This window comes from Stenella coeruleoalba, assembly GCF_951394435.1.
Source record: "Stenella coeruleoalba genome assembly, chromosome: 20".
NCBI classification, from domain to species: domain Eukaryota; kingdom Metazoa; phylum Chordata; class Mammalia; order Artiodactyla; family Delphinidae; genus Stenella; species Stenella coeruleoalba.
This window is the reverse complement of record NC_137166.1, coordinates 14,760,129-14,773,298: the sequence shown is the minus strand read 5'-3', so window position 1 is coordinate 14,773,298 and position 13,170 is coordinate 14,760,129. Positions and strand designations below refer to the sequence as shown.

General features: G+C 42.1%; 1 protein-coding gene across 10 annotated transcripts in view; it reads left to right on the top strand.

Annotated features, from left to right (window-relative positions):
- The first annotated feature begins 3,453 nt into the window (after positions 1-3,453).
- The window catches only part of PHLPP2 (PH domain and leucine rich repeat protein phosphatase 2), a 72,760-nt gene continuing 63,043 nt past the window's right edge, over positions 3,454-13,170 (top strand). For 4 of the 10 annotated variants that reach the window (XM_079908291.1, XM_079908286.1, XM_079908290.1 and 1 more), the window contains exons 1-2: positions 3,454-3,628; positions 11,079-11,353. In XM_079908291.1, the coding sequence (XP_079764417.1) occupies positions 3,530-3,628; positions 11,079-11,353 (374 nt within the window). In that variant the 5' untranslated portion in view covers positions 3,454-3,529. Of the gene's footprint in view, positions 3,629-3,886; positions 4,159-9,185; positions 9,295-11,078; positions 11,354-13,170 lie in introns of those variants that run through there. The other 6 variants (XM_079908292.1, XM_079908285.1, XM_079908288.1 and 3 more) reach the window with 5 other exon arrangements.

The following is a 13,170-nucleotide window of genomic DNA, read 5'->3' as shown; positions in this document are numbered from 1 at the left end:
CTAACTGAGAAGTAGAAGGAAGTAGGCCTTGGCAATTATCTAATTTATGCAGAAGTGCCCTTTGGTGCTGTTTGATAAGTGACATTTCTATAATCTTGTATGTGGCTTAGTTAAAATTCATCTTTGTTTCTAATATTAAATTTACTTGACACCTTCATCTCCATGTAACGAGAGGAAAATATAAAAGCTGCAGTAGAAAACGTTAGCCAGTAACAGACTCTAGACATTTACTTAATACAGTGAATAGTGTTCAGATTTGAACTTCCATCCAGAAGGACCAAATTAATTTTTATCACTTTTTTATTTTGGGGTACGCGGGCCTCTCACTGTTGTGGCCTCTCCCGTTGCGGAGCACAGGCTCCGGACGCGCAGGCTCAGCGGCCATGGCTCATGGGCCCAGCCGCTCCGCGGCATGTGGGATCTTCCCGGACCGGGGCACGAACCCGTGTCCCCTGCATCGGCAGGCAGACTCTCAACCACTGCGCCACCAGGGAAGCCCAATTTTTATCACTTTTTTAAAGTATTTTTCATGCTATTTCCTTCCCTAGTTCAGTTGTCCCCATATTCAACAATACAAAAATGTTCAAGGAAAAAAAATCCTTCAAACCTGGAAGCCAGGTAAATACAGCCTGTTTATTTGAAACTAAAATAAGGACTATCTAAATCTCAATCTGTGGTAGAAATAACAAAGGATTTAGGCCTAAAGATGACTTGTGATCATCAAAGGAGTGGGAACTAGCTATAAAGAAGCAAATGTAGTAAGCTCTTATGGCTCCTCTACCAAAATCTTACAGACGTGAACTCCCCTTCTCCACACCTTCTTTCCATTTTGTAGTGAAGATTAGGAAGAGCTCCTGGGATAAAGTGTGTGTGTGTGTCCCTCCCCAACCCCTTCTAGGTGGAGAGAGAGGTATGCACTTACAGGAAGGATACAGAAAGGAGGGAGTCTAATGACTTCTCTGTCTCTTGGCTTGATTCAAACTGATTTTTGTAATGATGAACCTGCAGTGAGGGCAGATGGATATTTGCACAAAAAATCCCAGAGGAATTTATTTTTAGGGTTAGTCTGAGCTGTTTACCATTTCTAGAAATTGTAGTTACATAACCCTAGGCATACATAATGCACACTGCCTTGAACTGGGGGAGAACATGAATATGTGACCTTTGAAACAGTATAAAATGTTAATGGCAATACATGATCTGAAAAGAAAACTCAGAATCAACTGGTTGTCACCACTTAACTGAATTGGGTCTTAAACCATGGAGACCTTTAAAGAGAGCTGCGTCATAAATTATCCCCTGCAACACCTGGGCTCCTAGCTTTTTTGTTCTCTTTTTGAAAGAGGTACTACGTTGTTGAAGAAGTAGTAAATACATAACTTTTAGCATATGCTTGTATTCTGAATTGATGCTTTAGCCCACTCTCCCATTAATTACAAAAAAAAAAAAAATCATCTACCACTGCTGTTCCCCAGCATGAACTCAAATGCTGGTCGTGTGACAGGATCCTTCCCCTTCAGATGATAAACTAATAAAGAGCTTCTGCTCATGAGATCTGGAAAATGTAATGTGTAGTACCTCAAGAAACAGGCTTTTAGAAGCACTTAATTCTGAACCACATTTTCATTCTTTTCTCTGCCTGTCTGCCCTTGGTCAACTCCACTTCTGTCTCCATATTGGTGCTTATCCCTTACATACCAGTGTTCTTGCTGGAAGAAGTTACCCAGTAAGCACTGAAATGGGAATCCAACTACTTTGAGTAGCTTTCTTGAAAGTAATTTCAGGGTAGAAGGAAAACCCACGAGGTAGACAACTTAAAGAGTTTTTTTCACTTTACACCAGACTCACAGAGACATCATTTTAAATTCACTAAAATGAGACAAAGAAATGAAGATGACTGACTGGAGACTGGAATTTTGGTATATACAAAGTAACTCATGAGAGGGGAGAAGGTAGTGACCAAACTTTCACAGAAGAAATCATTTGTACAGAGTCAGAATCTTTGCAAGAGTCAAATTTTGTCTTGGAATTTAAAATATCTATAAACGCATACATAGAAGAGGGGGACAGACTGCACTGACAGATGTCAAACTCTCTTGTTCTAAACCTACAATTAAAATATTCTTAACATATAGTTGGTCTGTACTAGGCAAGCTGAAGCAATGGTTAATAGGTGATACCAATTATTCAAAGCACAAGAAATTGTTTTTTTTCTGCTAATTCCTTAGAAGTTGCCTGAAGATTCAACACCTGTGTAGGAAGGGGAGACCTAAAAATCCAGAGGTCTAGAGGTTTCCTAAGACAATTTAGAGCAGAATTAACAAGAGGACTCTAAGGAATTGAGTGTCTCTTAAATTTGGAAATTCAGAATAATAGTGACACCTATGAATCACTACTATGTGTCAAGCACTTTGTATGCATTTGCAAAATCTTCATAATAACTACTATACAGACTAATTTCTATTTCACAGCTAAGAACCAAAGGCTTAGATAAAATAGCACAAGGGTATAGATCTAATAATAAGAGGTAGAGCTGAAATTTGGAATCTGGCTGTCTGATTTGGCCCACTGACCAGTCACAAAACTATCACTGCAGGAACTAAAAGAAAATAATAAAAATTTTCTGAACTAGAATTGCAAATAATAAAATGGCTTTCAGACCAGACCACATTACTGCTTGAAGCAGAGAACAATATTCTGATAATTTTACTAAATAAGGAGAAATTAAAATGTGGCTGGGAGGTGAGATGACATTTTGTACATGAGGTGGGGTCGAATTTGCTGAAGAAGGCCGTGAGCATCTCTAATAAGGAAGAGAAAGGGCCTTGCTAAGGTGAGTATTCTCAACAATTCGTTCAGTGGCTTTGTACGTGAGGGTGACAGTCCAGTTTTTTTTTAATTGAAGCATAGTTGTTTTACAATATTGTGTTAATGTCTGCTGTACAACATAGTGATTCAGCTATAAATATATATACATTATTTTTTCATATTCTTTTCCATTATGTTTTATCATAGGATATTGAATATAGGCATCCGGTTTTGAAGTACAGAGGGAAGGTCTGGGAAAGGTCAGTTACAAGAGGCACCCTTGGCGGAGGGCAGCGTCCTCGCGTCACTATTGACAGGTGCAGCCCTCCACCCCCCCTTCCCTGTCCAGCCCGTACTTCGGAGGCGGGGACAGCAGCAAATAATCCTCCCTGTACCTCAGTCCGCCAAACCGAGGGCGGCCGACAACGGAGGCCCAGCCCTGCGGTGGCGCCGGGCTCCGCCCGCGAGGTCCCCGGCAGCCCGCCCAGCGGCTTGCGGCTCGCAGCGCCCAGGACGCACCGGGCCCGCGGCTACGCAGGGCCGAAACGGCTGCGGGTGGGGCGGGGCCGGCGGGGCGGCGGGTGGCAGGGCCGGCAGGGCGGCAGGGGGCGGGGCCGGCGGACTGCGGGGGGCGGGGCCGCAGGCTGTTCGCGCTCGCCGCCGAGGCTCCGTGCGGCGTAGCGCCGGCCGGGCGTCCCTGTGCAGCCTCCACCAGCCGCAGATGGGGGAGGTGGAGCCGGGCCCCGCGGGCCCGCTCGAACCGCCGGAGCCGCCCGAAGCGCCCGCGAGCCGCCGGCCGGGCGGGATCCGGGTCCTGAAGGTGAGGTGGGCGGGCGGGTTGGGGAGGGAGCGAAAGCGGGCAGAGGCCGCCCCTACCCCGCGCGGTGGCCGAGGCAGCCGGCGACCCCCACCTCGCGTCGGTCAGTCAGCCTTGCGGCTCAGTCGCCCCCAGAACCCGGCTGGAGGGGCCGCGGCACCCGCGGAGGCCTCTGCAGCTGGCCCCCGCCGAGGCCGCGGCCGCCTCCGTCCCCACCGCTGCCCATCCCTGGCCGCGTGCCACCCGCCTCGCAGGCCCACGCCTTGGGGCCGGCGTCCACCCGGTCGCCGCCGCCACTCGGCTCCTTTGGGACCCCGGGGCCCGCCTCTGCCTCCCCCGGTTGCGCACGGGGCCCCAAGGCCGGCGGCTCCTGGCCCGACAGCGGAGCTAATAGTACGCAGGGCTTTCTCCCCGGACACCTGAAGACATCACCCCAGCGGGAGGATGGCGGCGGTGATTGGCCGGGCGCTGCGGTGTGCTGGGGCTGCGCCGGCTGGAGTGGGCCGCCTCTGCCCTCGGAGCTTACCACCGAAGTTAAGACCTGCTTCTCGCTCCGGAGCGCGGGCCTGGAGGGAGAATCCCCGGAGGAGCTTAATCTCGGGGAATCGCTGGGCGTGTTGCAGAAGGGAGGAGGGGTTGGACAAAAAGGGGCATTCCTGCTGGCGGGAGTGGGGCTGACAATCCAGAGAGACGGAGACGGGGGAGCAGTTATGCAACAGGCAGCTAACGGGGCTTTCGGCAGGAATTGGGGGGGAGTAGGAGGAGTGAAGGCAGATGCAGGCAAGGGGGGGAGTGGAGTCTTGAAGGTGATGACAAGAAGTTAAAATGCACAGGAATTGTAGGGTGGGAAGGGGACAGTGAAGGTGGTTAAAAGGAGGGGTTGTGGGAGACACACTGGATGGAGTTTTCTACTAGCCTTCGAAATAGTTGGAGAGAAATTTTTCTGTAGGTCAGATATGTAAACTAGGTGTCCTGGAGATGGAGTGGAATTCCTTCTAAAGTTCTAGAAGAGGAATCAGCAGGCTTTAAAACTTGCCAGAGAAAAGGAAGAGAGAAAAGAAAATTTAGATTTGACGTGTTTCAAAACTACTTTGCAAAACAATGAAAATACATAATGTTTAAAAATTCATTAAGTAATAGTTGTTCTTTGGGATTGAGGGTGCGACTGTATACTCGCTACTAAGATTATACGTAGGGCATCACAAAGAAACAACAACATTGGAAAAAAATAATAGATTTGAAGCATCTGGTGAATCCATGAAACAACATAAATTAGAACTCTAAAATATAAAACTTTTTTTCTGCTGCTACCTCCCAGTCTTAATGCAGCAACTTAAAGAAATAACTTTTCATAGTTTATCTCCACTTCTGCATAGACCTTATACATATTTACTTTAATCATGTTTTATATTAAATATAATTACATTATATTAAATATAATTTATATTAAAATTATATTTTAATTAAATATAATTACTCAAAGGCTTTTGGATATTTACTTAAAACTGTAAGGTCACAAAAATGTAAATTGTGAATGAACTTAAAAAAGTTCTGCTTGCCTGGCTTATCAGGAAAGGGCAGGTCTGAGAGATAGGTAATGCCCTCTGGCCTAGAAGGTAAACAGCCTTGGCTATTTTTACAACTATTTTTTGGTGGAGAGAGAGTGAGTTGTGGGAGGGAAGGAATTGAGAAATGAGGATGTTTTTTGAAGGGTTCGACCTTCCTGCACTTCCAGGAAGTGGTCCAACCTACCACTGGTTCCGTGGGGTTCCAATCTGGGGACCATTAGAAAGAGTCCAGAAATTAATCTTGATTATAGTGCTGAGCTGGTGATGTGGGAGGCTCACAGTGTCTTAGACCTTTGCATCCTTGCAAATAAATGGGATCGGCTGTGAAGAATAGGTGCGGTGTGTTCTACAGACAGAAGTTCCCTTCAGTAGCTGAGTGGTTGAATTTTGTGTCAGGTGAAACTGGAAAGGAATATGTAAGTAGAAGACTTTCAGAATTGGGAAGAAAGCCATAGTTTCCTACATGTTCTTTTCTGAAAACCCTTTTAAAAAGGCTTACCATTCTTTTTTGTAACTCTTCTATACTTAATACCAGATCATGAACATCATTATTGTCAAAGAGTATAGATCGTCATAAAAAGGCTAATATAGCTAAACTGGTGTAACTTTAGCCAGATTAGATCTAGGTCCACCATATGGCCTACTGGAAAATTTGATTCAAAATCTGCCCCCAGATTTATTTAGCAAATTGCTATTTATTTATTTATTTAAACATCTTTATTAGAGTATAAGTGCTTTACAATGGTGTCTCAGTTTCTGCTTTATAACAAAGTGAATCAGTTATACATATGTCCCCATATCTCTTCCCTCTTGCATCTCCCTCCCTCCCTATCCCTCCCCTATCCCACCCCTCTAGGTGGTCACAAAGCCCCGAGCTGATCTCCCGGTGCTATGCGGTTGCTCCCCACTAGCTAGCTATTTTACGTTTGGTAGTGTATATATGTCCGTGCCACTCTCTCACTTTGTCCCAGCTTACCCTTTCCCCTCCCCGTATCCTCAAGTCCATTCTCTAGTAGGTCTGCATCTTTATTCCCATCTTGCCCCTAGGTTCTTCTGACCATTTTCTTTTTTTTTTTTTTTAGATTCCATATATATGTGTTAGCATATGGTATTTATTTTTCTCTTTCTGACTTACTTCACTCTGTATGACAGTCTCTAGGTCCATCCACCTCACTACAAATAACTCAGTTTTGTTCCTTTTTATGGCTGAGTAATATTCCATTGTATATATGTGCCACATCTTCTTTATCCATTCATCTGTTGATGGACACTTAGGTTGCTTCCATGTCCTGGCTATTGTAAGTAGAGCTGCAATGAACATTTTGGTACATGACTCTTTTCGAATTATGGTTTTCTCAGGGTATATGCCCAGTAATGGGATTGCTGGGTTGTATGGTAGTTCTATTTTTAGTTTTTTAAGGAACCTCCATACTGGCTGTATCAATTTACATTCTCACCAACAGTGCAAGAGGGTTCCCTATTCTCCACAGCAAATTGCTATTTGGAATGTAGTCCTTTATAACTGTAGTTGGAATATAAGTATGAGATTTTTAATACTCTTTAAGATTATTAGGAGTATCCTTGAAGCAGAAATTTCCAGATGTTTGGAAATTTGAAGAGGTTTTTTTCTTTTTTTTTTTTACTCTGTAGAAGAAATGAAGTTATAATTAATCTAGTCAGTGGATTCTGTGAGATGCATTTTTTCAATAATAGTTTCAGGTTTTTATCAAAATAATGTGTTTGTATGGCTTTTAAAATCAATTACTACCAAAAAGATTTTAATGAACTGAAATAGTCTTCCCCTCTTTATCTCATCCACCCCTTCCAAAATATTCCTTAGCATGTATATTCCTAGAGATGAGCCCATATTCTAAAGTTTTGAATGCAGAAACATATCTCCTACTTTAGGATATTTCACAGTCTAGTAGAACTCACTGAGTATGAAGAGTTACTTCAGTAGATCCTGTTCTACCATGCATACCTTAGAGTTAGTTCATTGGGCCTTTAATAGTTTATCACCTTTGAACTGATCAGAGCCCTCATTTTTAGAGGGTTTAAAGTGTAAAACTGAAGTGGGTACTTAAATCATGGCTTACTCTGAAGATTTCGGCTTTCTAGAAATATCTTTAAGTCTTAAATGTGCTCTTTATACACTTGTTTGATGTGAGGGTGATTATAGATATGTTCCCTTTTAGAGAAACTTGTCAATAGTTCTTATATAAGAGTAAAGGGAGGAAATAAAGTGTTCTCCATCTAGCATTTCCAGTGGAATAGTGATTCTAAAAGCTGCAAGCATCTCAGAGGACAGAAGTGAACTTTCCAACATTTACCTGATGGTTTAGGCAGTGGAGAAGGAAGCACTAGGTAATTCAGCAGTAACTAATGATAGCTAAACAGTCCATCTAGATTGTTGCCAGAAGGCTATGCTTGTTTGGTATCTAGGCCGTTAAATGCCCATTGAACAGGTTTAAGAGAATGATATCTACTAAAGTTCTAACTCAGCAGTTTATTTTCATGGGGTGGAATATATCATATAAACAGGAGATACATTCTTTGACCAAAAACACATGGGTTTCAACAGTGTAAAAGTTCTTAAAACTTTATGTATAGTCTTTTTTTTTTTTGCGGTACATGGGCCTCTCACTGCTGTGGCCCCTCCCGTTTCGGAGCACAGGCTCCGGACGCGCAGGCTCAGTGGCCATGGCTCACGGGCCCAGCCGCTCCACGACATGTGGGATCTTCCCGGACTGGGGCACGAACCCGTGTCCCCTGCATCGGCAGACGGACTCTCAACCACTGCGCCACCTGGGAAGCCCTATGTATAGTCTTAAGGGAAATAGATATACACATTAAAAAATGACTGTTAAAAATCCTCACAGAAGAAGAATCATGGATGAACTAATGTAATACTTCCTGGGGTCTGCCTTGACTTTTCTAAGATTGATAAGGTTAGTGGGATATTATTTGACCTTAAAAAGGTTTTTTAAAGAAGCTTTTTGGTGGATGTGTGGAGTGGTGTCCACTGGCCCTCTCTTAATAGCAGTGAGCAAAATTTCTCTCCACTGAGTGCAGAATGCAGAGCTTCCTTGTATAAATGTTACTGCACTGTATAGAATACTGTTTTCAGATGGTTCAGTTGACCTTTACCAAAGATTAAAAAATAAGGAATATTTAAAATCACTGTCTAATTATGCAGTGGTTAAGATTATTTAGTGGTGCAAATATGATGGTCCCTGTGTTTATAAAATATGTGCTCAAAAGCCCTTTGTTAATTCTGAGATGTTCAGCTTTGAGAAAATGCTCTTTATGAGAAGAAAGATGCCTAGTTCCCACTTGTAGCAGGGGTTTATCCTATTTATCTAAAGTTAGAATCAGTAATAATCCTCATGGTTTTGATTAGCTGTACTTAAATCCCTAAGATCTGTAAAATGATCGATTCACCTATTATAAATTTAAACAATGAAGCCATTCTTGATTTCTTGTTTTTCTTTTTCTCCATGTGGGGAATACCTTCTAACTTTTCCTTCCCCTTTCTTTATCATCTTCAGAGATTTAATTTTAGGCGCTACAGTTATCCTCAAATATTTAATCTCAGTAATTACAAAAATAATATTTGCTTTATTTATAGATATTTCTGTTTTCCAATGAGGAATAGTAGCAAAAGTATTTTATTTACTTTGTGGCTGATACAGAGGAAAGGTGATAGGGTTTCCTATAAAAATGGAGATTTTTTCCCCAAGTTTGTTCAACTTCTTGCTAAAGCTAATAAAGTACAGACTGGGAATAAATGTCTGTGACATCAGTGAGTTCTGCATGCATCTCTGGGCCACCCAGGTGCTAAGGTACTGTAATAGGTTCTCAGTGTATAAGAGAAGAAGAAATACCAAATAAATAATTAAAAACTCATTGTGATTTACATGGGAATGGAAGTATGTTTAAGGTGAAGAAGTTCTGTGGAGGAGAGTGTAGAGTTATTAATTCTTTTTAATTAGTAGGAGAAAGCAGGGATGGGAGACATGGAAAGCTCCACAGAGAGGGTGACGTTTGAGTAATTTTGAAGAATAACTACTCAGATGGACAAGATGGAGAAGGACATTTCAGGCAAGTCACAGAATTGTGGAATAGTTGGTGTGTTCGGGGAGTTGGATATGACAAACAGAGTGACATACAGTGGGGAGTGGCCCTAGAAAGGTGGGTCAGTGTAATTGTTTGTGGAAATTAGTTTTTTATTAATGGGAATAGAAATGGCCCATTTAAAAAAAATAGAGCAGGTAAATATTGATCTTTAGAAACTTGTTATATTGCTGTAGCAGTTGTTTTCGCTCTGAGATAATGTGACTTCACAATGTGTATGCATACCTAAGTTATCAAATGCAACAGTAATTTTTCTTTTGAAACATGAAGATAATGGAAAGAATATTTGTGCAGTATTGTGTTGATTCTGTAGTTCCTTATTTGGGTTATGAGGCAGAGGACTAGGACCCTAGAGGAACTTTCAGTTTGCATATGGAGACATACAGAAATGTTTATTGCAGCATTATTTCCGACACTGAAAAATTAGAAACAAACTAAATGCCCTCAGCAGGAGAATGGATAAATTTCAGTGTATTTGTATAATAGAATGTTATTCAAGAGAATGAGCAGGGTGTATTAATCATAGATACATCTCTAAACCAATGTTGAATCAAATAAAAAAAATTGCAGGGTGAAACATAAGTATGTTAGGTTTTAGATAAAGTTTTAAATCATGTAAAACAATACTATATAGAGTTTATAGATATATACTTATATGGCAAACATAAAAAATGCATGGGAGGACTTCCCTGGTGGCACAGTGGTTAAGAATCCGCCTGCCAATGCAGGGGACACGGGTTTGAGCCCTGGTCTGGGAAGATCCCACATGCCATGGAGCATCTAAGCCCGTGAGCCACAACTACTGAGCCCACATGCCACAACTACTGAAGCCCACGCACCTAGAGCCCGTGCTCTGCAACAAGAGAAGCCACCACAATGAGAAGCCCATGTACCACAACGAAGAGTGGCCCCCGCTCGCCACAACTAGAGAAGGCCCATGCGCAGCAACACAGACCCAACGCAGCCAAAAATCAATCAACCAATCAAACAATCAATAAAAATCAGAAATTAAAAAAAAATGCATGGGATGATAAACACTATAGTAGAGTGTTTATTTCTGGGGAGAGAGGGAGGTGAATGGGATTTTTTTAGGTAGTAGGTGGCTTTAGCTATATATGTAAGGATATATCATATATATGTTCTTTAGAATAATGATCTGAACTAAATATGGCAAAATATTAAAGCTTGTGAAAATTAGGTAGTAGGTACACTACTGTTCTTGACATTTTTATGAAAACATAAAGAAAAAAAAAGATCAGAAGATGACTGACAGAGACTTTCCTGGTGGTCCAGTGGTAAAGAATCGGGCTTCCAATGCAGGGGACATGGGTTTCGATCCCTGGTTGGGGAATTAAGATCCCACATGCCACGAGGCAACTAAGCCCATGCGCCTCAAACTACAGAACCCACATGCCCTGGAGCCTGTGCGCCACAATTAGAGAAAGAAAACCCGCACACCGCAATGAAGTTCCCGTGTGCCGCCACTAAGACCTGACGTGGCCAAAAATAAAAAAGTAAAAAAAAAGTAAGAAAAAAAAAAGATGATGGACAGAGACATGAACAGCTAGCAATAAAGAGAATGAAAATTTTCAGTTTAGGGCTGGGCATGGCAGGTGCAGAAGGCTCTGTGAGAGGAGGCGGTACTGAGTCAAGTTTTGGTGACTACGGAGTGGAAAGGTGGGCTGAGGACTGAATGTGTCTAATTCAGTCAGACATTTGAGCTAATGATTTCTTTTTCCTGACGTTTTTAGAGAACTATGAAACGCAATGGGAGCAGACATTGTCTGAATAGGAGAAGTAGGTTTGGTTCTCGAGAGAGAGACTGGCTGCGAGAAGATGTGAAGAGAGGCTGTGTTTACCTGTACGGAGCAGACACCGCCACGGCCACTGCAGCCAGCGCCTCTGCCACTGCCTCCTCCTCCGACTTACATCTTGTCCTTTGCACAGTAGACACGCCAGCGTCAGAAATCTGTGCTGGAGAGGGAAGGGAACGTCTTTATTTGCAGCTTCATGGAGACCTGGTCAGGTGAGGTCAGAGTTTTACCACTAATTCTCCTGCAGTATAAGTCACATGTGTTTCTGCTTGGAAGTGGGCTTTAGGACCTCATTCTTGCTGGAGCTGATGATGATTATGGGGTCACTAGGCTTGAAAAAAGATTTCTCCCTGGAATGCTGACATTAGGATTCTTGAATTTAAAAACTGTCAGTTTTTAAAGGAAAAGGAAGGAAAAATTGATAATTACTTCATTTGGATTATATCATAGGTTGGATATCTAAATTTAAAATAAATATTTTTTTAAAGATTTTTTAAAAATTAAATTTATTTATTTTTGGCTGCATTGGGTTCTTCGTTGCTGTGCGCGGGCTTTTCTCTAGTTGCGGTGAGTGGGGGCTACTCTTCGTTGCGGTACCCGGGCTTCTCATTGTGGTGGCTTCTCTTGTTGTGGAGCACGGGCTGTAGGCGCACGGGCTTCAGTAGTTGTGGCTCACAGGCTCTAGAGCACAGGCTCTGTAGTTGTGGCTTGCGGGCTTAGTTGCTCTGTGGCATGTGGGATCCTCCCGGACCAGGGCATGAACCTGTGTCCCCTGCATTGACAGGCAGATTCTTAACCACTGCGCAGCCAGGGAAGCCCAAAATAAATATTTTTAAAGTTTTTAAGTAATACATATAAACAGAATGAAATAGAAATGTATAAAAGGAAATAGAATGAGAAGTACCTATGGTCATGCATGAGTATGTGTCATTATTTGTATATAAATTTTAAAACTAATGGTGCTACATGCAACATGTCAACTTAATATCTCTTAGAAATCTTTCCATATTAATGTTTATATAATTTTCATTTATTTAATGGCTAAATAGTATTTCATTTTATGAATCTACCACAATTTTAGCTAGTCTGCTATTAATGGACATGTAAGTTGTTACCAGTTTTTTTACTACAAGTACTGTTGCAGTGAATATCCTTGTACCTGTGATATTTCTCCCATGTGGAAGTCATCTGTAGGGTAAAGTCCTAGAAGTGGAATTGCTGGCTCAAAGGGTATGTGCATGTTTAATTTTGAGAGATTTTGTCAAATTCCTCTTCATAGAACTTATACTTCGATGAATAATATAAAAGTATACCTATTTCCCCCTTACTTTCTCCAGAATATGTTAAATTTTTCATATACAGACACATCCTCATGCACGAGCACATACTTGATTGTGAATAGAAATGATTGTCAACAGTTTTTAGAGAATCATAAATTCAGCATTCCAAGGACAACTCTTTTTTCAAGGCTGATGACTTAGATTTTTGCAAATCTGATAGGAATTTTGTTATTTTGTTTTAATTTTCATTTATATTAATGAGTTAGGTTGAGCATATTTTCATAGGTTTAATTTCTTTAAAATCTTTTTTTAAATTTTTTTTTTGTTGTACGCGGGTCTCTCACTATTGTGGCCTCTCCCGTCGCGGAGCACAGGCTCCGGACGCGCAGGCTCAGCGGCCATGGCTCACCGGCCTAGCCGTTCTGCGGCATGTGGGATCTTCCCGGACCGGGGCACGAACCCATGTCCCCTGCATCGGCAGGCGGACTCTCAACCACTGCGCCACCAGGGAAGCCCTGATTCAGCTTTTTAAAAAAAACTATTAGTTCTTTGAGTTAGACCTCAAATAAGAGCTCCTTAAGTGCCTGACCATTGACTTTCTCTCCTTCCCTTTTCCTGTAATAAATAAATGTCTCAAAACAGAATTCAAAACTGTGGATTCAGTACTGTTGAAAGTGAGAAAGGAGGCACCCACTTACACCTAAAAATGTGGCAATGATAGTAACACCTTTAGCTGAGCTAAACATTGA